The following is a 27301-nucleotide window of genomic DNA, read 5'->3' on the forward strand; positions in this document are numbered from 1 at the left end:
GAAGAGGAAACTGAGACAGTAGTCAGGAACTCATGCTGCAGCTCATTAGTTAATATTTGTTAAGCCCGTCCTCTGTCATCTATTCACAGATCAACAGTGACTTGGGAGCTATTTTGAGTTCAGTTCCTGGACTGGCTTTTGCTGGTTGGGTAGACTGGGGATATGGACATAAATAGTTTTCTTTTCTATAATAACTATTCCTACCTGGAAAGGGTGTGGAGAAAAGGTAACTTTTGTACACAGTTGATGGGAAATTAGGTTAATACAGCCTTCACAGAGAACAGTATGGAGCTTTTTAAAGAAATTAAAAATAGAAACACCATAAGACTGTAGGCATTCTGAACATAGAAATATACAGAGAAGTGCTGGGATTCTGATCATGAAAATACACAGGGAAAAACGTTCCTCTAGTGAGCAAACTCCCTGGGGGTAACAGGCACTCTGTTTCCCATGCTTGGAATGCTCGACAGTTTCTCCTAGAAGCTATTAAGATAACTAATACAGGTGCAGTCTTTAGTTGCTATGGTAATAGTCTTCATGAAGAGGCTCTGTGCTAGAGTCTTATCAGCCTGGACCTTGATTTCACACATTCAGCTTTGGGAAAAAAGGAATACTAAATAATAATGTAGTTATGGCCCTAATGACCTATGTAACCTATTGATATAAATATAGCAGTTAGGCCACTCTGCCATCTTTCTTTCCTGCCTCTGCATCTTGTCTCTGTGTCTCTTTTTATTTTCCTTACATAAGACCTAAAAACCTTCCTTTGGATCTGAAATGTAAAAGAACCAAAGTAATACCATTTTGTTCTGACCTGACTCCATCTTATGCTTGCTTAAAATGTTTTCTTTTCAGCATCCTGAAAAGCTGTATCTATGTTGACAGTACATTTGGACCTTCCTGTGGCCCTGATGAAGGCCCCGAAGTATAACAAAATGACTCTGAAGTGTCTAATTAAAACCATTCTCTCATGTAATCAAAATATGTCTCAACAGGGTCTTTCTGAAGTACATCCTTGTGTTTTTTTTGTGAGTTTTGCCTTAATAAACTCTGTACTTCCAAAATTCAAGTGCTGGGAGTTCTTTGAGTCACTAGCCTGCTCCCAGTCGCTTGCCTGGCTTGCTCATTAAAGGACCTTTTACCCCTTTCAATTTGACTCAATAAGCGTGGTGGTCCATAACACTTGTGCACTCCGTAACAGAGCATATGACCAAAAGAAATGAGATCACCACCTCATGAAGACATCTGCATTCCCATATTCACTGAAACAATGGTCAAGATATAGAAACAACTTAAGTGTTCACTGATGAACAAATAGAGTGATACAGATAGAGAGATGATAGATGATAGATAGACGTCACTCCCTGTAGAGAGAGATATATCTACAGATTTGTATACACATATATGTACATATATGCAACTGAATATTATCGAACCCTACAAAAGAACAAGATCCTGCACATGTAGTTGAACCTAGAAGACGTGATGCTAAGTAAAATAAGACACAGACAAAAATATTGTATGATCTCACTCATATGTGGAATCTTTAAGATGATAAATATGCAAAGATAGAGAACAAAACTGAGGTGGGAAATAGGAGATATAAATCAAAGGATAGAAACTAGTACATATGTAGTATGAATAGTCTAGAGATATAACGTAAAACCTGAGGACAGCATGTTTTTTAAACATGAGTAATAAAATTGTACTAGATATGGAATCATGCTCAATGAGTAGATTTTAACTGTTTTGCCATAGAACAAAAGAGTGGTCAATTTTGTAACACAATGGATCTGTTCTTTCCTTGCGTATATATATATATATATATATATATATATATATATATATATATATACACACACACACACACACACACATATTCCACAAAATCAAGTTGTGTAGGTTAAATACAAATAATTAAATTTATTTTAAAAAATAAGTCTCTCAGGTATAGTAGCCCTTACTGCCATATATTTGCACAGGGAGTATAGCAACATGGTTATTAAAAAGACCTGACAGCACCAGTGAAAGGATCACTAAAATATATGTATGTCAAAGACAGGTCATAATTGACCACTAAATAGAGGGGTCCTAGGAAAAGAGACGGGAAAATACCATCTATCAGGTAAAGCCACATCTTGACATAACTAGTGGTATCTGCCATTGGTAATAATCAATGTGTGAGACCAGAGTTCCAGGTGAAGCAGTAGAGAATCACACAGGTAAACAGAAAAAAGTGGCACTGGAATCCAGAAGGGTAGGAAATTGAACAAGGCCAGTGACCACTACAGAGAGGTCTGGCCATGCCAGGTCTGCTGGATCCGTAGGGTAACTTGAGTGCAGGGACCACGGTGGTCTTGTTAACCATTCACACTGCTTCCCCAGAGCCCAACGATGCCCATTCCTGTAGCACTGGTTATGATTTGTTCTCTCCCTGTCTACTCATCCACGCCTCCAGCCACATCACAGCCTATCCAAGGCTAACTTGCGTTCAGGGCCAGCTTCACAGAGGCACACAGTGCCACTGGTTCCAGTCACAGGGCATGGGGACATGATGCAGATTGTGACTCATTTTCTGGATGATTTTGTTGGCTCTGTCCGTATGGTTATACACAGGGAAGCCAAGCTTCTCCTGAACCTGGACGTGGACGTGAGTGACGTAGGAGATGAGGCCTTGGCCCCGGTACTCAGGCACAGTGCCTCCCATTCGCATCTCCCCCGTCTGGTCCATCAGGGCCCATGACACAGGCGTCCCTTCAGGTCCCAAAAGACAGGTGCTGGGAAAGGTCCGGATACAGCGCTCAATGAATCTCTGGCTTCTTTCATTGCCACCAAAATGCCAGAATTTATTCACCACGGCAGCGTGGGTCACATCCAGTGATGAGAGTTTAAACATCTCATGGTTACTGTTGAGAAAAGGGGGAAGAGAATAGTCCATAATATTGCACACTGAGAGGCATTAAATTTGTTTCCCAAAAATTATATTGAGAGGCATATAGGAACAGAGGTGAAGGCACAGTCTCAGCAGCCAGACTGGGTTAGTAATCTGACTAGCTGTGCAATCTCATGCAGGAAACAGTGTCTCTCTGCCTTTATTTCTTCTAACATAAAATGAAGATATTAATAACATGCTGTCAAAATGCAGAAATAAATATTATAAGAGCTATTGCATGGCAAGTACCTAGGATAGTGCCACACACAATAAAAATTCCACAAAAATTTACTATTATTCCCCTCAACATTGCTGTGACTCTCCACTTAAGATGGAGCGGATGATATCATCCCTATTTTACAGATCAGAAAAGTGGATAAAAGAAAATAAATGAGAGCCCCAAAGCACCTGCTAGCAAAAGTAAAGACAGAGCCATGAAATCTTAGCCATCAGGGTCCTTGGCCACCATGTTGAATGCATGGAAAAATTGAAGTCCAGAGAGGGGCAAAAATATGAGGTACAGATAGATCCTGTTGGGGATTACTAAAGTCTGAAGACCCCTACAATGGTTTAAAGAGGCTTCAGGAGACATCCTGGAAACAGCCTGGTGAGGCTAGAAGATCTAGAAGATCCAAGCTTCAGTTACACCCAAACATGTGGTGAGCAAGCCACTTAAACATCGGAGTCCGCTCTCTCAGGAAGTAGGAATAACATCTCCTACTCTAACTACGTTGCGAGGTAGACAGAAGGACCCAACGCAGCGCTAGTTTCTAGACTTTACCATATGCATAAGGCTCTTCCAGGCATATAAACACACACAGAGCCATGGGATGGGTGATCTGCAGATTAAATTCTCATCATCAGTTACCTTTGCAATGGGTGGAAGAAAATATGTAATATATTTAGATTCACATTATTTGGAAACATTTTCTGCTTGAAAGTCGATTCATCAAATGAATATTTTAATAAGAATCCAGTATGTGCCATATGATATTCTGGCTATTGAGAATCCATCAGTGAACAATATAGAGAAGATCCCTGTTCTAAATATCATGAGGAGGCAACGAACAGGGAGCTAGATACACCAGTAAACTGTTTTCAGGTAATAGCAAGTCCAATAATGAAAATGAACATTGGGTTTTATCCTAAAGAATTACCATGGGGCAAGAGTTTTATATGAGGTGCTCATAGGAAACTGTCAAAGGAAATAAAATTTGAGAGTATGAGAAGCAAAATTAAAAAAACATAGATATCTGAGGAAGGATGTTTGAGGCAGGCAAAGAGGTAGTTCAGTGATGCAGAGGCAGGAGCAAGAGCATGAGGTCAAGTAGCAGAAGGAAGGCCAGGGCTGCTGAGTGAGCAGCAAGGTCAAGGTGACATCCAGGAGGTGAGGGTGCAGGTCTTGTGGGGTCTATAAAGTTTGCATTTTGTTCAAGATGAGGTGAGAAATGGTGGCTTTTAAGCAGGTGATCATCCAGGAGAGGGACTCTGGGAGGTGAGAGAGAACGCAGGGAGGGAGGTTGGAAGACACTCTAGTGACATGTGAGCAGTGCAGAGAGAGCATCTTTAATCATACTCACATGGCCTTGGGTTCCCCAGATTCAGGACGTAAGTTCTTTGTATCCACCAGGAAAGGCACCAGTTTCCTTGCTGTCTGAGGCATCATGTACAGAATGCACTGTGTTCTCTTGACCTGGACCGAGTTAGCAGCAGCAAGACTTTGTATCACCTCATCCAAGCTGGACTGTGAACCTAGGAGGGAGGGAGGAAGGAGAGAAGTAACGATGTGCAAGGTACAAGAAGGGGCCCAGAGGAACCATGCAGGATTTAGAGTGAGTCACTCTTGGCTTCTGGTAATGCCACCAAGAGTATGACATGGCCAAGTCACTCCCTGGAGCAGGTTTTCTCTTATACAAAAAAAGCACCAGAAATACTGGCTGTTACTCTGAAATCAAAGGAGAAGGGGTACATAATTCATAGTAGCCTATTTTGACTGTGCATTTGCTATATGCCCAGGAATCGGTCTTCTAGTTCATTTAGCCCTTTACACTGACCCTGTGTTTTAGGTTCCTCATTTTCACTTATGAGGAAACTGAGCAATAGTTACATTATATCACTTTAAAGATCACAAAGCAGGAGGCAGAGCAAGGATGCACCCTTTGGAGTCTGACTCTAGAGGGCATGTTCATAACCACAGCCGGTGTCCTCCTTGGTGACCTGGGAGCTTCTCTATGGCACTAGGAGCTTCATTCTTATTCCAGGAATGGAAGACCAGAGGGCAACCTCTGCTCTCACACCCAACATCCTGAGGACTGCTGAATACGTTGCAAAATGTATCTTGAATCTTCAGCTTACAAGAAATTACCTTACTCAGAGTTACTAGTAACAACCACATAGTGCACAATATTTGAATTCTACTCCCCTGCGGAGGTGGTGACAGTCAATACAAGCCGTGGACACTAGGCATGGGGGAAGGAAGGAAGGGCTATATGGGAATGTTCTCAGGGTGGAAAGTGGCCCAGAGGTAGACATGGGGGTCTAGCAGCCAGCACACACCCCAGCCCCCTTACTTTGGATTTGTAAATGTTGTTTCCAGTTAATGACATCTGAGGAGACGAGCGATTCTTGACAGCTCTTGAGCTCCTTAGAATAGATTTGGTAGGTGTTGGTGTAGTGATCAAGGTCATCTGTCATGTCCTGTTTGGTTGGGCAACAGGGAATAAACCAGATTGCTTATACCAAGAGATCTCAATATTTGTGTCTAAAATTCCCCTCTATTGTTATATTATAAATTTAATACAGACATTTTTTGCATGTATTATCACTACTTTTCTCAATCATGTACATCGTGATACCAAGTCAAGGATTCTATTCAAATTCATGTTTAAAAATTTCTGCTAAGCCAAAAATGTTCCATTACAATTTGAACCAACCAAAGCTGCCCTAGTTCAAGAAACATTTTTTTCTATAATTTTGCATTCTTCGAGGAGAAAGACAAAAAGTGATTATTGTCAAAGGCAAGTTTCAGTTACAAGAGTAAATCTTACTCTATTTTAAACAGCCTCAGAACAAACATTTTGAATTTGATAGTATTTAAATTGGCACAGGTAACCTTGTATTCGATTTTTTAACTCTATGTTGTAAAACTATACAAAATGAACACTCATTGTTCTCAAAATATAAATCACAAAGCATCATTGTTATAAACAGTTTGCCTTCCTAACAAAATGAAAACACAACATTTATCCAAAAAGACCTTCTCAAAGTTAGCAAATGAGAATTGAGATTATCTGAAGGTGAAGGAAGGACCAGAGAACAAATCCCTGGCGCATGCAGAGCAGGTAGAAAACTTCAAACAGAAGTGATTCACCGTTTGATAATAAAACTATTGACGTTCACTGTTTCTAACATAACATTTAAAAAGCAAATATTATTCCATGGTTAGGTATTAATAATTTAAATTTCTTGGGGTTTTTGTTGGTTTTCTGTGTCATTTGGTGGTGTTTTTATAAAAATTCTGTGTTTCTAGGTTTACAACATGATCTGATGGTATGATATAACTAGCAAAATGCTTATTATACTAAAACAAGTTAGCAGATCCTTCATCTCACAGAATTACCATTTTTCTTTGTTTCTGTGGGAATAGCAGCTCAAATTTACTAAGTTAGCAGAAAGTACAGTAAATGTTATTGCTTTCATTCTTCTTGTTGCACATGAGGTTATCTAGTGCTGACATTCTACATACCAGCCACATTGAGTCTTTTGGCCTGTCTCCTCCCACTCCCCCAGCACCACCACCACTTAGGACCTGGTTAACCACTGTTGTCTTCTCTGGGTCTGAATGTTTTAAAAGATTCACATATAAGTGAGATTATTCATTTTTATCCTTTGTGTGATTGGTATATTTCACTTAGCATAATGTCCTCCAGAGTCACCCACATTATGGAAAATGCAAGGATCTCTTTTTTAAGAGATCTAACATTTTGTTACAAATATTACTGTTTTAACAATGGGACTACATACATAACAGAAAACTTCATATAATAGAAATATGTGTGTGTGTCATATAGCTGTCCACAGATTCCTAGTTTTTCCATGTCTTGTCTATTTCGAATGGTTCTGCAATAAATATGAAAGTGCAGACATATTTACAAGGTAGTGATTATTTTTCTTGGAATACATGCCCAGAAGAAGGATTGCTGGGTTAAATTTTTATATTGAGGTGCTTTTCTTGTATGCCTGAGCTGTTGAGAGTTTTTGTCAAAAAAAAAAAAAGATGCTGGAATTTGTCAATTTTTTTCCTCATCAATTGCAATAGTCACGTGGTATTTAATTTTCATTTTGTTATTATGGTATTTCATATTGATTGTATGTGTTAAAGCAGCCTTTCAAACCAGGGATCAATCTGACTGTCACAGTGTATGATCTCTTGGATATATTGCTGAATTTCATTTGCTAATATTTCACTGAGAATTTTTGCATCAGTCTTCAGCAAAGAAAATGGCCTTTCATTTCCTTGGGATGTATTTTTCCGGCTTAGGTATCAAAGTGATGGCGGCTTCATCTATGTATACTCCTGAACAATTTGTTGCAGTTTTAGTTACATTTTATTGTTTTGACTTTTTAACCTTCATATTAGAGATCAGTAAGATTCAGTATTTCAGTATGAGAATATTGACGTTTTCACTCTGTATTTATCTTTAAGAGTGAGTTTTATATTTCCATATGTGCTCTTTTTTAGTAGTTATTGTCTACTCATGTGTGTGCTTAAAAACTACTACAATTTACATTTTACATGTTATAATTTATATAAAAATAATACTATATGATTAACCTTTATATTTTTGAATGCAGGGGGTTTTTAAAGGTACTTAAATCCCAATCTTTCTTTATTATTATTTTTTACATATTTTTGTTGGTGCATCATAATTGTACATATGGATGGGATTTGTTGTTACATATTCATACATGCACAAAATATAGCAATATAAGTCGGTCAGTATCACTCCCCAGTCCTTCCCCCTCCCTCCCTGTTTTCCACTCCTGGGTCCTTTCCTCTACTGATCTCCCTTTAGTTTTTAGAAGATCCACCCCCACCTTTGTTTTCCTTTTTCCTCTCTATCTTCCACATATGAGAGAAACACAGGACCCTTAACCTTCTGTGTTTGACTTGTTTCACTTAACACAGTTATCTCTAGTTCTATCTATTTTCCTGCAAATGCCATAATTTCATTTCTCTTTATAGATGAATAAAGCTCCGTTATGTGTATATAGCACATTTTCTTTATCTGTTCAGTAATTGATGGACATCTAGGTTAGTTTCATAATTTGGCTGTTAGTTGTGCTGCTATAAACATGGGTCTGCATGTATTACTGCAGTAACATGACTTTAATTCTTCAGGATAAATGCCAAGGAGTGGCATAGCTGGTCATATGGTGGTTCTATGCCTAGTCTTTTGAGGACCCTCCATTCTGATTTCCATAGTGGTTGTACTAACTTACAGTTTCACCAACAGTGTAAAACATTCCCTTTTCTCCACATCATCTCCAGCATTTTTATTGTTTGCATTCCTGATGACTGCCATTCTCACTGGTGTGAGACGAAATCTCAGTGTAGTAAAACCTAATCCTTCTTACTGTGCATAAAATATATTTGCATTTGAAGTATGTTCATCATTTGGGGTGATTTTGAAAGATCTGGTATTGATGATTTAATATCCATGTATAGATATTGTAAACTTATATTCCCATATCATTCTTCATATTTAACTTCACATATTTTCATCAGATTAGAATGTGCTCCCCACCAGCTCTTGTCAGCTTCTTAAAACCTATTAAACATCAAAATCCAGTTTTGGTAAAATAGCTACCTGGAAGCCTCCCCACCTCCCAGGACCGAGGATTAAACCCAGGGCCTTGCACATACTAAGCAAGTGCTGAGTCAAATTCCCAGACTTCCTGGAAGTCTTTTTGACCCTCTTCTTACTACCTCTGAAATCTCTGGTTTTAATCAAATTTCACTCAGTGCTACTTCTGTTATCTAAAGTATAATTTTAACACAAAAACAACTCCCTACAACATAAGTGCTCTTGTGTGCTCTTGAACATTTTCACACCACATTGCAATTCTTCTGCTTTTCTGTTTTCTCCAGGCTGTGACCTCCTTGAGGACAAGACTGTTTCCCTGGGGTCCACCATACTTCCTTCCAGGTTCATGTCACACACACAGCAAATACAAACACAGAGTCATTTTCATTCCACCCTAGAAAACTTACCTGCTCCTGAGGGCGCACAACTACTGTGTTAAAATCTGGCCATTTGTCCACCAAGGCCTTTAGCTTGAATGGGTTCCCCTGGTTTATGTGGAAGACAGTTCCATAGACCTACAACGTTTCAACAAAGCGAGAGTCAGCACATTACAAAGGAACAGCCAGGTGCCTTGTTTAACCACAACAAGCCTTATTCCTAGGAATCAGTGTTTATAACTAATAGAGCATGGACTTCAGTCTTCAGGTTGTGTTTTATTTCTAATAAGAACCAAATATGTTTTTGTATGAAATGCTGAGAATATTATACTTCAATGTGTGTATATATGTACATATAGCCAAATATACAGATAAAATAAATTAACAATCACTCATACATTACAGAACTTATCCTTACATTCTTTCTATTTTCATCCATACATTTAAATATGTTTATAATTTTATGTGATGAAATCACTTAAAATATATTAATTTAACATATATTTTCCCCACATACACTATTTATAGTGTATGTATTTCCATGTCAATATGCAGAAATCTCCATGATCATGTTTCATGAGTACATGTTTATTAGACAGAAGGACCGTAATGCAATTTTCCTACCTCTTATTGTTGGTCATTTCAGTTTTCTCTGACAATTTAGGTTAGTTCTTCGAGGAAGATTTTTGCTTAAATCTTTGAAAATATGCCTATTGTTACAAATTTCATATGAGGAAATTTCTATGTCAAAGGTCACATGCCACTTAAAGATTTAAGAGAGGTTAACTGGGCTTCTATCTATTTAATCCTGTGAGAGCATGGTGCTCAAATCATGAGCTTTGGTGACTAATAATGTCCAGGAACATCACACACTGCACAATCAGTTTAACCTTCTCTAGAATCATCTATTCAAGCATCAGTGCCCTCAATAGGAACATAAAAGAAATTGAGAAAGACATCCCCAAACTGGAAGAAGTTACAGCAGAGAGGTCCTCAGGACTTAAGTACAGCTAGGACATGGTACCTCAGAAGGTGGAATGGAAAGTCACCAAGATCAAAGACCATGGAATGATGAACCTTTCAATATCCAAGGACCAAACCTAATCCTGAGATTCCCTACCCTTCCCTTAAAATGTTTATATGTTCTCAGTTTATACCAGATTATGAAATTCCCTGTCAACAGTAGAAGCTCAATATAGAAGTTAGATATAGTTTGGGGGGAAATAAAGAGGTTATCTTTTTTTAACATTGGAATTTGGAATGACGGATGTTCATATACACAACAAATTACAGATATAAGGGCAATTAGTTCTCCTTTCTTTCCCTATAGCAACCCCCAAATTGAATAACTTAGAGTTGGTAAGTAAGATAAACCTATTCAGTATCCACCATTTAGGAAATAGGCCACAATATTCGTTTTCCTTTTTAGCAGAGATTTTAGTGGATGTATAGTGGGAATATCTACCAAAAATATTGACTTTCTGGTTTTACTTATTTTACATGCAATAACGCAGAGACTCAGAGCTGTTTAACTTTTGCAATATTGCCCAGCAAATAGTGAATTTGCTGGATCAAAGAAGTCTGACTCTGGACCTTGCCCTCTTGTTAGCTGCTCTATAGTACCTCCCTCAGATCAGTGACTTGGGGTTACCCAAAGCTACTGTGGCATAGTCCATAAGTGATGTCTATACAGGATATCAGAGCACCAGGAAAAGGTAACAAAGAACATTATATCGTTCCTACCAGGTTTCCCATCAGGAAGATCAGTATGTAACTATACTAAACACATCATCCTCATTTTACCCAAAAGATTCCAAATATGTGAGTCACTAACAAAATAAAATGTAAGCTAACAAGGATCTATACTCAATTCTCTTAGTTCTTAGGGTTTTTTTTTTGTGTGTGTGTATGTGTTTGTTATACATATAATAGTGAATATGCTATTATAAATTGCAATTATTTTTAATTCCAGTTGTTCATTGCTAGAATATATAACTAATATCTGTTGTTTTGTTGACTTGAATTCTGTTAAACTAAACTGAATTATAGCTAGAAAATTGTATTGCATATTTCTTAATATTTTGTACATTAGCCAATCGTGACCTCTGTGAATAGACTATTTTATTGGCAAGGACAATAGTGTCACACTGAATAGAAGAAGTGAGGGTGGACATTTGTGCCTTGCTAACACCTTAAGGGAAATACTCAGTCTTGACTACTTAGTAGGATATTAGTGGTGACTTTTGCCCATATGCTTTTTATCAGGCTGAAGGAATTCCCTTTTATTCCTAGTTCACTGAGAATTCTGTGTTTATCAGAAATATTACGTATTATCAAACACCTTTTTTGTACCTTTAAAAAAAAAGATCCTATGTTTTTTCTTCTTTAGTTTATTGATATGTTGATATAATAGCCTACATTGATTGCTGGATGGATTTTTTTTTATGGTACTGGGGATGAAACCTAGGGGTGCTTTACCATTGAATTACACCCCCAGTCCTTTTTTGAGACAAGCTTATTAATTTGGCAAGGTGGGTTTCCAACTTGCCCTCTGCCCACCTCGGCCTCCTGAGCCACTTGTATAACAGGCATGTGTGAACACACCTGACTTCATTGATTGATTTTTGAACGTTGAACTAGTCTTGAATTTTTTTTTAATTTTTATTGTTGGTTGTTCAAAACATTACATAGTTCTTGATATATCATATTTCACACTTTGATTCAAGTGGGTTATGAACTCCCATTTTTACCCCATATACAGATTGCAGAATCACATCAGTTACACATCCATTGATTTACATATTGCCATACTAGTGTCTGTTGTATTCTGCTGCCTTTCCTATCCTCTACTATCCCCCCTCCCCTCCCCTCTTCTCTCTCTCCCCCCTCTACTGTCATTCATTTCTCCCCCTTGTATTATTTTTCCCTTAGTCTTGAATTTTTAAAGATAAATTCATTTGGGTTACAATGTTACTTTTTTAACACTGCTGTATTTGACTTAGTAGTATCTTGTTGAGAATTTCTGCATCTGTGTTAATGATGGATGTAGTTCTGTGATTTTCTTATAATATCTATTTCCATAGATATAAAAGGAACTTGGAGCTGTTCTTCCTACTCTGCTTTATCCTGAAGGGTTTAGTGTAGAATTAGCATTATTTCTTCCTTGTATGTGTGGTAGAGTTTGCCAGTGAAGTCATCTTGATGAGGAAATTTCGTTGTTATAATGTTCTCATTTATAGATATGGAGCAATTTAGGTTGGTGATTTATGCTTTTTACAGAATAAATTGCAAAATGCCTGAGTACAGTGTTCATAATAGTACATCTTTATCATGATTATAATATCTATTCAGTTTGTAGTAATGTCCCCTATTTCCTTCCTGACATTGATAACTATGTCTTCTCTATTTCTTGGTCAGTTTGATCTTAATATTATCAACTATATGGAACTTTCCTAAGCACAAGATTTCAGATGTACTAATTTTTTTTCCTGTTTTTCTCCTCCATTCACAATTGTTAATTTCTGAATTTTTTTCAATTTCCTTCATTCTGCTTTCTAAGGGGTTAAATTCCACCTAGTTGTTTCAAATTTCTAAGGTAGAAACTTGAACCGTTGAGATGAGAGGATTAATTTTTTTTTTGTTTAAGTAGGTAATGCTGCATATTTCCCACTTGTCCATGCTTTAGTTGCATCTCACAAATTGTTATATCTTGCATTTTCATTTTCATTCAGTTATTACACTCTAATTTTCTTTGTGAGTTTGAAGCATGGTTTTGTTAGAGGTGTGTTTGAGTCATTTGAAGAAAATTGAAGAATTGAGGAAATATTCACTTTTTAAATTTTATTATTGTAATTATTCCATTATTATATCAAGAGATACTTCATGTGATTTTAATTATTTAAAAAATGTGATCTATCTTGGTAAATATTCCATGAGCACTTGGCCAGAATATGTATCCTGCTGTTGTTGAAGAAAATATTCTTTCAGTGTCAATTAGTTCAGTATTACTTATGTCTTCAATATACTTACGGTTTCCACCTCTTTTGTATTTACTGAGAGAAGAGTGGTAGTTTATCTGTTTTTTTTTTTCTACATGTCTATCAGTGATTATCTCATGCATCTAGAGTTTCTGTTAGTAGGTATGTAGATTTCACTCACTTTCCTGTCTTTGTGGTGAATTAACATCCTTATCATAATACAAAGGCACTCTTTAACCCTAGTAATATTCCAGTCCCTTGGCAATATATGTTACTGCAGAAAAACTTCTATGTGCAAGATCACTGATTCATTTTTCTTGCTCACTGCATATAATCATCAGGGATTTGACAAAACAGGAATTGATTTCTTATTAACATTAAAGAAGAATCATAGGGTTGATGTCTTACCAGACACATGATTTTTTAGGAAAACAAATTAAACATTAATGTGTTCATTTCAGTCAACTTTGCAACTCTGGAAAACTTCCAGTGTTATGTAACACAATTCTTGCAAGAGTACATAGGAATGACTTTGAGTCATCACATAGCAAAGATATACGAGATTCAAGTCACAGCATTGCCACTATTGGTGTGGTCTCCGTCAAGACATATGCCTGAGTCTCATTTCCTCTTCAGCTCCATGGATTTAATAGACCTGCCTTGCTTCAGGGTGATGGGAACTAAATCAGTGGCCACAGAGCAAGTGGCTGGCACATCACAGGTGCTCAGTGAAGGCCCCTTTTTTTCCCCACCTCATTCTTAGGCTGTAGATGGTCTTACATCCCCCCCCCCAGACAATGTTCCACCCTCACCTTTAAGGACTCGGGGAGGCTCTTCCTTAAGGACTTCTCTAGCATCTGCAGCATCTGTGGACTTTGCAAAGGAAACATCTTGGCAGGAACTTTAAGCTAAAGAAAAGATTGAGAAACATCAAGGAATGAGAAGAGCTGGAAGACCCGGACACAGCAGGCAGTTCTAGTTAATGTCGTGAGCTACATTCCTGCTGTTCCGATGATGCCTATTCACTAACTCCAAGAAAGAATGGGGCTGGTAGAAAGTACAGATGCCACTTTCTGAATTACTATGACCTTCTAAGCTTTTAAAAGTATTTATGAACATTTGTTTTCATTTTTATACCACCCTCAATTCCAATAATTAAGAATGCACTGAGATTAACAGATCTATTCTCTAAGCACACATGAGCATCCTTTGAGATTTACCATCCACCAGTGATAAGCCTGACTCTGCCAGTTAGAAGCTGTATGATACTGAAAGTTGCTTTACTCTTCACTGGCTTCTTGATTTATTCATCTATAAATAAATGGTCATGACTATAGAATTTATTTCACAGAGCAGGTGAGACAATTAATAATTCAATATACATAAGGAGATTGGAACTACATCTGGAACACAATAGGTGCTCAATAATTACAATTATTAATACACTTTTTATTAATTATTATTTGAATTTCACGAATCAATGTGGTACAGCGTACACAACTGATATGTAATATGGTGTATAATGATCAAATCAGGGGGATGAACATCTCCATCTGTCTTCAGCAGAAGCCACAGTCAATCCACAGTGCCATCCAAATACACTCTACAGAGTAACATTTCTTCTGTATAACTACTTGCTGCAGATTTGAATCAAATCAGAAAGGATGGAATGAGATTAAATCCATGTAAAATGGCACATAGTAAATGGGATGATGTCTTAGTATAGAGTGACTGGCTTGAGGGTGACTCAATATGTATCAGTTATTTTAATTAATACTAGCATTATTCCCTAAATAAAGCAAGTCTTCTTTGATATTAGAAACAAAAATAAAAGAAAGACAAAAAGGCTTCTCCTCTGAGACCCTACACAGGGGACCCAGTGGAGCTGTCCTCTGGTGGGTTGCCAGAGCAGCAATGAGCAAAGTCCTATAGGAGGCCCTTGGAACCTTTGACACGGTCACTCCAGTGCTTGGAACTCATCCAAAGAAAACAATGCCAATGAACAAAAATACTTTGGGGAAAACTGTATGAAGATACAAATGTCACTTTTGTGTACGTTTAGACATAACATACACAAAGATAAGAGCTTAGAAGGAAAAATCAAATAACACTGTAGGTGAAGGTTTTTTCATTACATTTATTTTTTATGGTTTTAAATTAACAACTCATCTCCTCCGTGTTCCAGTCCCCATGTGAGTATCCACCTAGTCTCTTTATGACTAAACAGGGCACTTAAATTCCCTGTACATCAGTAACCACCCTAGGTAAAGCCAACTGCCTTAGAATGCCACAGAGGATTACATAAGGTAACATTTGGGGCTGGGGATGTGGCTCAAGCGGTAACACACTCGCCTGGCATGCACGGGGCACTGGGTTCGATCCTCAGCACCACATAAACTAAAGATGTTGTGTCCACCGAAAACTGAAAAACAAATATTAAAAAATTCTCTCTTCCTCTCTCTCTCTCTCTCTCTCTCTCTCTCTCTTTTTTAAAAAAGATAATTTTGCATGGCATGTGTACACTTTGTGGCAAATAAATGCCACCTGAGCCAGCATGCTCCTTTCAGGTGCCTTTATAGTCTCTGGCTCCCACCCACTGATAGCAAGCTCCCAAATGTCTTCATATTTATTCATTAATACAGACTCAGACCTGGCTTCATCCAGTCAAGAATTTCTGACAGATCTAGCATACTGCCCTGTACATAGCAGTTATCTGAAAGTGGACTTTCCAATGAAAGAATTTCTTTTACCCCTGGAAAAATCCTCAGCCCAAATGAGCCCAGAAATTCTTATTCACATCCAACAGGAGTATTTTGTTCATCCTGCTTCAATAAGGAGATAAAAGGAGATGAGGGGGGTCTCAGATCATCAATTCTCCTTTGTTCTCACCTGAAAGCTGTCTTCTCATTCAGGGTCTGCAAACGTCTGTAGGGAAAGACAAGAGTCAGGAAACTGTTCCAGATCACGAAATATATCTTCCAAAGATGCCGGTTTTGAAAGATACTTTGGTCTTTTTTTTTCCAGAAATGCAGTGCTGAGGTTCCTGATAGAAACAGGCAACAAGCTGTGCACACATCTGAGATCTGAGTGTGAGGTCAAGCCCCTCCCTCCAGGTCCCGTGCTCAGGGAGGTGGCTCTGTACTTGGCTGGTTAGCATTGTGCATTCTGAGACTCTTTTCCAGGAATTGAACTGTGTCCTGCTCCCGAAGTTCCAGCCACTACTTAGCAACTCAGCAGTTAAATCATCTGGCCAAGAGCTGGGAGCTGGGTGGGTCTCCTTATGCACCTCTCACGGACACCTGCAGCAGAAGCAAAAGCTGGATACTATTCATAGCTGATGTTTAGAATTACAGTTCTTTTCCAACCATCTGTAAAGAAAATTATCTATTTTATTTATTTTTAATTATTTTTTAATTTGTATATGACAAAGGAATGCATTACAATTCTTATTACACATATAGAGCACAATTTTTCATATCTCTGGCTGTATGTGAAGTATAAGAAAATTACCTATTTTAGAGAGACAAGGGGATAAAGATTCTTCACTTCTTTAATGGGTTCAATGAATTCCAGGCAGGATAAACACAAAGAAAAACCCCAGACATATAATTAAACTACTGAAAACTGAATATAAAGAGAAAATTTTAAAAATAAATGAGTCATTACACAGTGAGCTAATTGTACAAATAATGACCAACATTCAGCAGATATATAATAAGGTCCAGAAGACAATAGAATGATGTTTTTTTTTAAACACTAAAGAAAATAATCCTTAACCTAAAATTCCGTGTCAAGAAAATATCTGTTTATGTTTTGGAGGCAAAAATATAAACATTTTCAGATAAATGAAGCAGTCTGTCCTGCAAGGAAGAAAAACTGTAGGCCAAAGAGAAATGTCACTTGATGGAATCTTAAAACCACATCTGGGAAGGGAGAGAATTGAAATATGTGTTTAATATGTTTTCCTTTTGTTTCTTAAACTTCTTTTAAAAATTGATTGTTTAATTCAAGCATAATAACTGTATTCTGTAGAGTTCTGGCATCTGTAAAGAAAACTTGTTTAAGAATAGCACAAGAGGGGAAATGAAATTATTTTTATATGACTTAACATTAATTTAAGGTAAAGTGAGGTGAGAGTAACCTTGCATATTGTAATTATTAGACTAACTATTAAAAACAGATAAGAGAAATAACTTTCAAGACTCTACAAGTGATATAAAGCACTAACTGCTCCAAAAGGTGACAGGAAAAGAGAAACAGAAAACAAATGGAAAACAGTAAAATCACTTGCTAAAACCCAACCATAATAATAATTTTATTGAATTTAAAAGGGCTTAATCTTAGTATTACACAAGCTAGATATTTGAATGATGTATTCATTTTCCCACATTGCAGGGCCATAGAGTCAATGATCTCATAATTCTGTGCCCCAGAACGTGGAGTTAGCAAATTCTCTATTCTTTTCATTATTTTGTAAGACGGGAAACATCCTTAGGGAAATTTTAATGAGGTGGTTAAGGCAAAGTTTGGCCAAAGGCCTCTTCATGGGTTGATTACTAATTTAACTGGATTATAATTGCTAGTCCTCAGACCCCATGACAGATGTATTGGTTCTCAATTTCCCTGAGGAATTCCCCTGCCAACAGGCACAAGACAATCAGGCACATAACACTAACAAACACATAATCAAAACTAATATTTTGTACTGGTAGACAAAAAGGAAAAATAGGAATAAAAGTCAAAGAATAAGCAGATTCATATTTGCCAAAAACACCATCCCTCAAACAATGGGCCTAATTATATTGTGTGAATACCTATTTGCTTATAATACCTAACATAAAAAATAATTCGGCAATGAAAATTCAAGGGAACGAGTCATTTTTAAAAAATTAATTACCTATAGTTACAATTGTAATGTCACAATAAAAAGGAAAAATAAATAAATTTTAAAAAATAAAATACCTAGTAATAAATATAACCAAACTATGAAAGACCTCTACAATGAAAAGTAAAAAAAAAAAAAAAAAACTGAAGAAAGAAATTGAAGAGGACATTAGAAGATGGAAAGACCTCCTATGTTGGATAGAAAATAATATTGTCAAAATGGCCATTTTTCCAAAAATGATCCACATGTTTAATGGGATCCTCATCAAAATATCAATGGCATTTCTGACAGAATTAGGAAAAACAAAAAAAAATCACAAGGAAGAATAAAAGATCCAGAACAGCACAGCAATTCTGCACAATAAGAATAAGGCTGAAGGCATCACACTCCCCATTTTCAAATTATGCTATAGAATTATAGTAACAAGACACCATGGTGGTATTCATTTCTAGTACAATCTGAAAAAGTTACTTGTTCTCTCTGAGCTTTGGTGTCTTCGCAATGAGGATGATTCTAACAGTGTCTGCCTCAGGAGAATTGCTTAAATATATATATATAAAATGCATTTTAAATTCATTTGCTCCCTTAAAACTCTCCCTTGACTTATCTTTTCAGAGTTTCTTTTTGAAGGGCACAAGGACCGAAGCACCCCACGAAATGTTGCTGCTTCAGTGTTCCCAGGAGCTGCTGACCCTCTACAAATCCTTGTCTGGGAGCATCCCTGAATCCCTGAAGGTGAGGGAGCAGCAGAAGGTCAAGGACATGGGTATAAGGGTGTTGAGGGTGAGAAAACAGTAGACTCATAATTCTTTTCTTCCCTCCCTGACTTTCTGCAGAAGGTTATCTACAAATGAGGATGGAGTTGGGGTGAAGGAGGCCCATCTAGAGCAGCTGCTCTAGAGAATGGAGTTAACAGCATAGGTTTTGGAGCCAAGCTAAATGGGTATGCATGCCAAGTCTGCCACTTTCTAGTTGGGCGACTTTAAGCAGGTTTCTTTCCTTTGTGTGCCTTGGTTTCTTCATCTGTGAAATAGGAATATATTTACTGTGTATATGTATGTATGTGACTGTCTGACCAATGTGATTCTACAATATGTATACCCAGAAAAATGAGAAATTATATCCCATCTACGTATATCAAAGTATGTAAGTGCATTCTACTGTTATGTATAACTAACTAAAACAAATAATTTTTTAAACATCAGAAATTTATTAGTTGCTCAAAACATTACATTGATCTTGACATATCATATATCATACATTGTTTCAAATGGGGTATGAATTCTTATTATTCCCCTGTGTACAGTTTGCAGAATCACGTTGATTATACAGCCACGTTTATACATACTGCCAAACTAGTGTCTGTTGTATTCTGCTGCCCTTCCTATACCCCTCCCCTCCCTTTCCCTCCCCTCCCCTCCCCTCCCTCTACCCCATCTACCATAACTCATTTCTCTCACTCTCTCTTATTTTTTTTCCTCCCCTTCACCTCACATCCTCTTATATGTATTTTTGTATAACAATGCGGGTCTCCTTCCCTCTTCCGTGCAATTCCCCCTCTCTCCCATTCCCTCCAACCTCTCGTCCCTGTTTGATGGTAATCTTCTCATGTTCTTCCTCCCTGCTCTGTTTTGAGTCGCCCCCCTTATATCAAAGAAGACATTCAGCATTTGTTTTTAAGGGATTGGCTGACTTCACTTAGCATAATCTGATCTAATGCCATCCATTTCCCTGCAAATGCCATGATTTTGTTGTTTTTTAGTGCTGAGTAATATTCCATTGTGTATATATGCCACATTTTTTTAATCCATTCATCTATTGAAGGGCATATAGGTTGGTTCCACAGTCTAGCTATTGTGAATTGTGCTGCTATGAACATTGATGACACTGTTTCCCTGTAGTATGCTCTTTTTAGGTCTTTTGGGAATAGTCTGAGAAGGGGAATAGCTGGGTCGAATGGTGGTTCCATTCCCAGCTTTCCAAGGAATCTCCATACTGATTTCCAAATTGGTCGCACCAGTTTGCAGTCCCACCAGCAATGCACAAGTGTACCCTTTTCCCCACATCCTAGCCAGCACTTGTTGTTATTTGACTTCATACTTGCTGCCTTTCTCACTGGGGTGAGATGGTACCTAAGAGTGGTTTTAATTTGCATTTCTCTGACTGCTAGAGATGGTGAGCATTTTTTCATGTATTTGTTGATTGATTGTATATCCTCCTCTGAGAAGTGTCTGTTCAGATCCTTGGCCCATTTGTTGATTGGATTATTTGTTTTCTTATTGTTTAATTTTTTGAGTTCTTGTATACTCTGGAGATTAGGGCTCTATCTGAAGTGTGAGGGGTAAAAATTTGTTCCCAGGATGTAGGCTCCCTATTTACCTCTCTTATTGTTTCTCTTGCTAAGAAAAAACTTTTTAGTTTGAGTAAGTCCCATTTGTTGATTCTTGATTTTAACTTTTGAGCTACAGGTGTCCTATTAAGGAATTTGGAGGCCGACCCCACGAGGTGGAGATTAGAGCCAACTTTTTCTTCTATCAGATGCAGAGTCTCTGATTTGATATCAAGCTCCTTAATCCGTTTTGAGTTAACTTTTGTGCATGGTGAGAGACAGGAATTCAATTTCATTTTGTTGCATATGGCTTTCCAGTTCTCCCAGCACCATTTGTTGAAAATGCTATCCTTTCTCCATTGCATGCTTTTATCACCCTTGTCTAATATAAGGTAGTTGTAATTTTGTGGATTGGTTTCTGTGTCCTCTATTTCTGTTCCATTTGTCTACCTGCCTGTTTTGGTACCAGTACCATGCTGTTTTTGTTACTATTGCTCTGTAATATAGTTTAAAATCTGGTAACGCTATACCGCCTGTTTCACTCTTCCAGCTTAGGATTGCTTTTGCTATTCTGGGTCTCCTATTTTTCCAGATGAATTTCATGATTGCTTTTTGTATTTCTGTGAGAAATACCGTTGGTATTTTGATTGGCATTTCATTAAACCTGTAGAGTACTTTTGGTAATATCGCCATTTTGATGATGTTAGTTCTGCCTATCCATGAACGAGGTATATCTTTCCATCTTCTAAGGTCTTCTTCTACTTCTCTCTTTAGGGTTCTGTAGTTGTCATTGTATAGGTCCTTCACCTCTTTTGTTAGCTTGATTCCTAAGTATTTCATTTTTTTTTGAGGATATTGTGAATGGAGTGGTTGTCCTCATTTCCATTTCAGAGGATTTGTCACAGATATACAGGAATGCCTTTGATTAATGTGTGTTGATTTTATATCCTGCCACTTTGCTGAATTCATTTACTAGCTCTAGAAGTTTCTGGGTAGAACCTTTTGGGTATGCTAGGTATAGGATCATGTCATTTGCAAACAGTGCTAATTTAAGTTCCTCTTTTCCTATCTTTATGCCTTTAATTTCTTTCGTCTGTCTAATTGCTCTGGTCAGTGTTTCGAGAACTATGTTGAATAGAAGTGATGAGAAAGGGCATCCCTGTCTTGTTCCAGATTTTAGAGGGAATGCCTTCAATTTTTCCCTGTTTAGAATGATGTTTGCCTGAGGCTTAGCATAGATAGCTTTGACAATGTTGAGATAAGTTCCTGTTATCCCTAATTTTTCTAGTGTTTTGAACATAAAGGGATACTGTATTTTGTCGAATGCTTTCTCTGCATCTTTGGAGATGATCATATGGTTCTTATCTTTAAGTCTGTTGATGTGGTGAATAACATTTATTGATTTCCGTATGTTGAACCAGCCTTGAATCCCAGGGATGAATCCTACTTGATCATGGTGCACAATCTTTTTGACATGTTTTTGAATCCAATTTGCCAGAATTTTATTGAGGATTTTTGCATCTATGTTCATTAGAGATATTGGTCTGTAGTTTTCTTTCTTTGAAGTGTCTTTGTCTGGTTTTGGAATCAGGGTGATGTTGGCCTCGTAGAATGAATTCGGAAGAGCTCCCTCTTTTTCTATTTCCTGAAATAGCTTGAAAAGTATTGGCATTAGTTCTTCTTTAAAGGTTTTGTAAACTCTGCTGTATACCCATCCGGTCCTGGGCTTTTCTTGGTTGGTAGTCTTTTGATGGCTTCTTCTATTTCCTCCTTTGATATTGCTCTGTTTAAGTTTTGTGTATCCTCCTGACTCAATCGGGGTAAATCATATGACTTAAGAAATTTATCGATGTCTTCACTATCCTCTATTTTATTGGAATATAAGGTTTCAAAATAATTTCTGATTATCTTCTGTATTTCTGTGGTGTCTGTTGTGACATTGCCTTTTTCATCCCATATGCTGGTAATTTGAGTTCTCTCTCTTCTTCTCTTCGTTAGCCTGGCTAAGGGTCTGTCGATCTTTTTTATTTTTTCAAAGAACCAACTTTTAGTTTTGTCAATTTTTTCAATTGTTTCTTTTGTTTCAATTTCATTGATTTCAGCTCTGATTTTAATTATTTCTTATCTTCTACTACATTTGCTGTTGTTTCGCTCTTCTTTTTCTAGGGTTTTGAGATGAAGTGTGAGATCATTTATTTGTTGTTTTTTCTTTTTTTGCAGAATGAACTCCAAGCAATAAATTTTCCTCTTAAAACTGCTTTCATTGTGTCCCATAGATTCCGATATGTTGTGTCTGTGTTTTCATTTATCTCTAAGAATTTTTTGATTTTCTCCTTTATGTCTTCTGTAACCCATTGTTCATTCAGTAACATATTAATTCTCCAAGTGATGCAGGATTTTTCCTTCCTTCTTTTATTGTTGATTTCCAGTTTCATTCCATTATGATTGGATAGGCTGCATGGTATTATCTCCACTCCTTTATAATTTCTAAGAGTTGCCCTATGGCATAATACATGGTCTATTTTTGAGAAGGATCCATGTGCTGCTGAGAAAAAAGTATATTCGCTTGATGATGGTTGATATATTCTATATATGTTGGTTAAGTTTAGGTTATTGATTATGTTATTGAGTTCTATGTTTTCTTATTCAACTTTTGTTTGAAATATCTGTCCAATGGTGAGAGAGGTGTGTTGAAGTCACCCATAATTATTGTGTTGTGGTCTATTTGTCTCTTGAACTTGAGGAGAGTTTGTTTTATGAACATAGCTACGCCATTGTTTGGTGCATAAATATTGATAATTATTATATCTTGTTGGTTCCCTTTAACAGTATATAGTGTCCTTCTTTATCCCTTTTGATTAACTTAGGTTTGAAGTTGATTTTATTCGATATGAGTATGGCCACTCCTGCTTGCTTCCGAGGACCATGTGAGTGGTAAGATTTTTCCCAACCTTTCACCTTCAGCCTGTATGTGTTTTCCTATCGGATGAGTCTCCTGAAGGCAGCATATTGTTGGATCTGTTTTTTAATCCAGGTTACTAGCCTATGACGTTTAATTGGTGAGTTTAAGCCATTAACATTTAGAGTTACTATTGATATATGGTTTGTACTTCCAGACATGTTTGTTTATTTATTTATTTGTTTGTTTTGTTTTCCCTCTTTGATTATTTTTCCCCCTTTACTGAGTTACTTCACACTGTTGGTTTTGGATGTTGTTTTTCATTTCCTCTTCTTGTAATGTTTTGCCCAAAATGCTTTGCAGTGCTGCTTTTCTGGCTGTGAATTCTTTTAACTTTTGTTTATCATGAAAGATTTTAATTTCATTGTCAAACCTAAAGCTTAATTTTGCTGGATACAATATTCTTGGTTGGAATCCATTATTTTTCAGGGTTTTAAATACGTTGTTCCAGGATCTTCTCGCTTTCAGCGTTTGTGATGAAAAATCAGCCATTAACCTAATTGGTTTACCCCTGAATGTAATCTGCCTCCTTTCTCGTGTAGCTTTTAATATTCTCTCCTTGTTCTGTATGTTGGATATCTTCATAATAATGTGTCTTGGAGTTGGTCTATTATGGTTTTGTATGTTTGGGGTCCTGTAGGCTTCCAGGATTTGGCAGTCCATTCCATTTTTCATGTCTGGAAAGTTTTCTAAAATTATTTCATTCAACAGTTGCTCATTCCTTTGGTTTGGACCTCTATACCTTCCTCTATCCCAATGACTCTTAAGTTTGTTTTTTTTATGACATCCCATATCTCTTGGATGTTTTGCTTGTGGTTTCTTACCAGCCTTTCTGTGTTGACTAGACTCTTTTAGAATTGATATAATTTGTCTTCATTATCTGATGTTCTGACTTCTACTTGATCTAGCCTACTTGTAATACTCTCATTTGAGTTTTTGATTTGGTTTATGGTTTCCTGCATTTCTAGGATTATTGTTTGATTTTTTTTTAAATCTCTATCTCCTGGTAGAGTTGATTTTTTGCTTCTTGAATCTGTTTATGTAATTCATTTTCAAAGTATTTTTTCATTGTTTGGATTTTCTGTCTAATGACTTCTTTAAGATTCCATTCCATTTGAGTCAGGTATGCCTTGAGTTCTTTATCTGACCATTTTTCTGATGCCTCTAGGTTCTCCTGTAAATTTAAGCTGTCCTGCATTGTTTATAATCCTTTTTTCCCTTGTTTTTTCATGGTGCTCACATTACTTTCCAGCTCTGTTTGACTGCTGTGTTTCTGTTTTCTCCTATAAATTTGTTATGGTTTTGTATATCTTTGGGATCTCTCCTTTGAGATGGGAGACTATGTCTAGAGATGTTGGGATTTATTGTAATTTAAGGCAAATTCATTCATTTCATAAAAGGCATATGGATTCTGAAGGCATATATCGATCTGCGGTTTGGTCTTTATGTTTAGGTAGGGTGCTGAGATGGTATGGAGGTTGGTATGTCTTAGCTACCTTGGAAAATTGCTCTACTGAAGGGGGATATTAACAGGCAAATGGACCAGGGTATTTGGTGGTGGCTAGGGACTTAGGAGCACTATATACAACCTCCAAGCATTCACCTATTTGCATTTAGAAAATTACACGTAATGAAAGTCGTAATGCTTGGGATGAAAGGTAGGGGAAGGGGAAGGAAGAAGTCCTTAAGGAGAAAGAGGGAGGAAAAAATAGGTAGAATAAAAATGGTAAGAAAAATAAAAATTGAAAAGAGAAAATAAGAAAAGTTAAATTTTTTTTTTAAAAAAAGAATAAATGCAGTCTTAGAGTTCTATTTTCTTCTCTTCCAGTAGGTGGAGCTGTGCCCTCCAAGCCGAGCTTCTGCCCTCAATATGCAGGAAACAATCCCTGTGCGGTGGCTCTTCTTCCCCTACTAGGCGGCTCTCCAATCCTGGTCGCCCAGGGCTGTTTCCAGTCTCCAGCCCCTCCACCCCCTTCTCCTGCCAGCCAGGCCCCACTCACTGGTGACGTTCTCCACAGATGTAGTTACACTTGCAGCCCCCTGGGAACAACTGAGCACTCTCTCTGTTTGCCATTCACCCGGACCCCAGGGTTGTGAAGTCCGTGATCTGGGGGCCGTCACCTTATTTTGCCTGGTCCCTTTCAGTAGCCATGCCCCCGGGAGCTGGTAGAAAAAGCCTCAGCTGTCGCTGCTGGTGGTAGGGGGAGTAGGAGGTCAGGTGTCCCCTCTGTTTCCCTGGGCTCCTACAATCATGCCCTCAGAGATCTGGGGATAGATTATTGAGATTTCCCAGCTGTATGTCTCTGGTGGGGTGGGAGTCACACACCTGTTGAAGCTGATTTTGCTGGGAAGGGATCCCGACCACTGCCGAACTCTGGTGACATCAGCTCTCTGCTGTGGTGGACTCCCTTGCCGCGGTATCCGATGGGAGGGGTGGGTCTGGTCTGTCTCTGGTCTGTCCTGGCCTCAGTTCTCGGTCTGCCGTCACATGGAGGCTTGGTTAGCAACCTCTTCAAAGGGTCCAACTCTTTGTTTCTCTGCCGCTCGCAGTCTCTGGCAGTGCCAAGCACCTCCGTCTGTCTCTTGGCCACTCGCGGTCTCTGGCAATGCTGAAACACCTCGGTCTGCCTCCAGCTGACAGACAGTCAGCAAGCACCTCCATGCTGTGCTGGGTGGCCAAGATTCGCCCATGTCTGAGCAAGCTGCTGCCTCTGAGGAGCCCAAACTCCCCACCTAGGTCTCACTTCAGCCGAATTTTGCTGGGAGTTTCTCAGCAGGCAGAATCCAAATGTTCTGAGGTCTCTCTCTGTCCACTCAGCTGAGGAGATGAAGAGAGCGCTGCCTCCCCGCCTGCCTCCATGTTTTCACAAATAAAATTTTTTAAAAAAATAGGATTATATTATCACCTATCTCTTGAAGTTTGTGTGAGCACTAAATAAATCCATGCAATGTCAATGCTAAGAACAGAGTAAGTGCCCAGAGAGGTTAGTGCACAGAGGTATTCATGCCACAAGGACACCTGCAAGTCCTTCCTGTTTGCTGGTAGCTTTACTCTCATCCAAATGGTCCTGAAGAGACCACTCATCTAATGACCATCTGAACTCTTCCTGCTACCCTCTCTGGGCCTTCGTTTCTCTCTTCTTTATCACATTCAGGACCCCATCTCTGAGGATGCCAGGGCAACCTTCCCAACCTCTCCGAGTCCCTTCTGTTCCTCCTTCAGGTGTATGGCTCCTTGTATTACATCAACCACGGAAATCCCTTCAACATGGAGGTGCTGGTGGGGTCCTGGCCAGAGAGTATCAGACAGTCATTATCAGACCTCAGAAACAGCTGGGCACACAGACCAGGGGGGTGGAACCACTCAGCTCCAAAGGGCATGAAGAGCTTCCTTCGTCCAGACTCACAAGGCATGCATGTACAGCCAAAGAAAACTCAGGATACTTTGAAGACACTCCTTCAAAACCTGGTACCTCAGATGGGCTCTGCATCCCCTAAGCAAGAATGAAAGAGGAGGAGAAGGAGGAAAAGGCTGGCACTGGCAGATTAAAGGGCACATTGAGAGGGCAGGGGAGCCGTGAAGGTTGAAAGGAGGCTATTCTAGAATGATATCAGAAGAGTGACTTAGAACCAAAAACCAGGGCTGATATCTATTAATAAAAATTGCCTCTCAAGAGAGAAGGGGCTGATGATAACTTTTCATCAACTTTGTGGAAGCACTTTCCCTGTTAGTGAATATCATCCTCAGAGAAACTTCAGGAGGTGAGCATTAAGACCTCAGATTTAGAAAGGATAAAACTACACTGAGAAATATTGAGTGATGCAGCTTTGAAGACCACACTCTAAAGTACTGTCTAACCTGAATTCAAATTAGATGGACTCTGCCCATTTTATTAGCTATGTGGCCATAGACACTTCTCTGAGCCTCGGTTATCACCTGTAAAGTGGGAATAATTCTCACTGTCTTTTTATGGT

The 27301-nt window shown here is 38.1% G+C and overlaps 2 protein-coding genes across 2 annotated transcripts in view; one reads left to right on the forward strand and one right to left on the reverse strand.

Annotated features, from left to right (window-relative positions):
- Positions 1 to 1899: 1899 nt before the first annotated feature.
- On the reverse strand, positions 1900 to 16261 carry LOC107135859 (glycine N-phenylacetyltransferase-like). The gene is made up of 6 exons (XM_015477997.2): positions 16043 to 16261; positions 13966 to 14061; positions 9207 to 9314; positions 5503 to 5629; positions 4513 to 4684; positions 1900 to 2906 (listed from the first exon to the last, which is right to left on the reverse strand). The coding sequence occupies exons 2-6, from the start codon at positions 14041 to 14043 to the stop codon at positions 2504 to 2506; spliced, it is 888 nt and encodes a 295-aa protein (XP_015333483.1). The 5' UTR covers positions 14044 to 14061; positions 16043 to 16261; the 3' UTR covers positions 1900 to 2503.
- Positions 16262 to 18660: 2399 nt separating this feature from the next.
- LOC107159990 (glycine N-acyltransferase-like protein 1) overlaps positions 18661 to 27301 on the forward strand; it is a 30333-nt gene continuing 21692 nt past the window's right edge. Inside the window, 3 exon segments of the mRNA XM_048788233.1 lie at positions 18661 to 18773; positions 26550 to 26621; positions 26624 to 26680. Coding sequence (XP_048644190.1) covers positions 18696 to 18773; positions 26550 to 26621; positions 26624 to 26680 — 207 coding nt within the window. The 5' untranslated portion in view covers positions 18661 to 18695.

The sequence above is a fragment of the Marmota marmota genome, unplaced genomic scaffold, assembly GCF_001458135.2.
Source record: "Marmota marmota marmota unplaced genomic scaffold, marMar, whole genome shotgun sequence".
Lineage (NCBI taxonomy): Eukaryota > Metazoa > Chordata > Mammalia > Rodentia > Sciuridae > Marmota > Marmota marmota.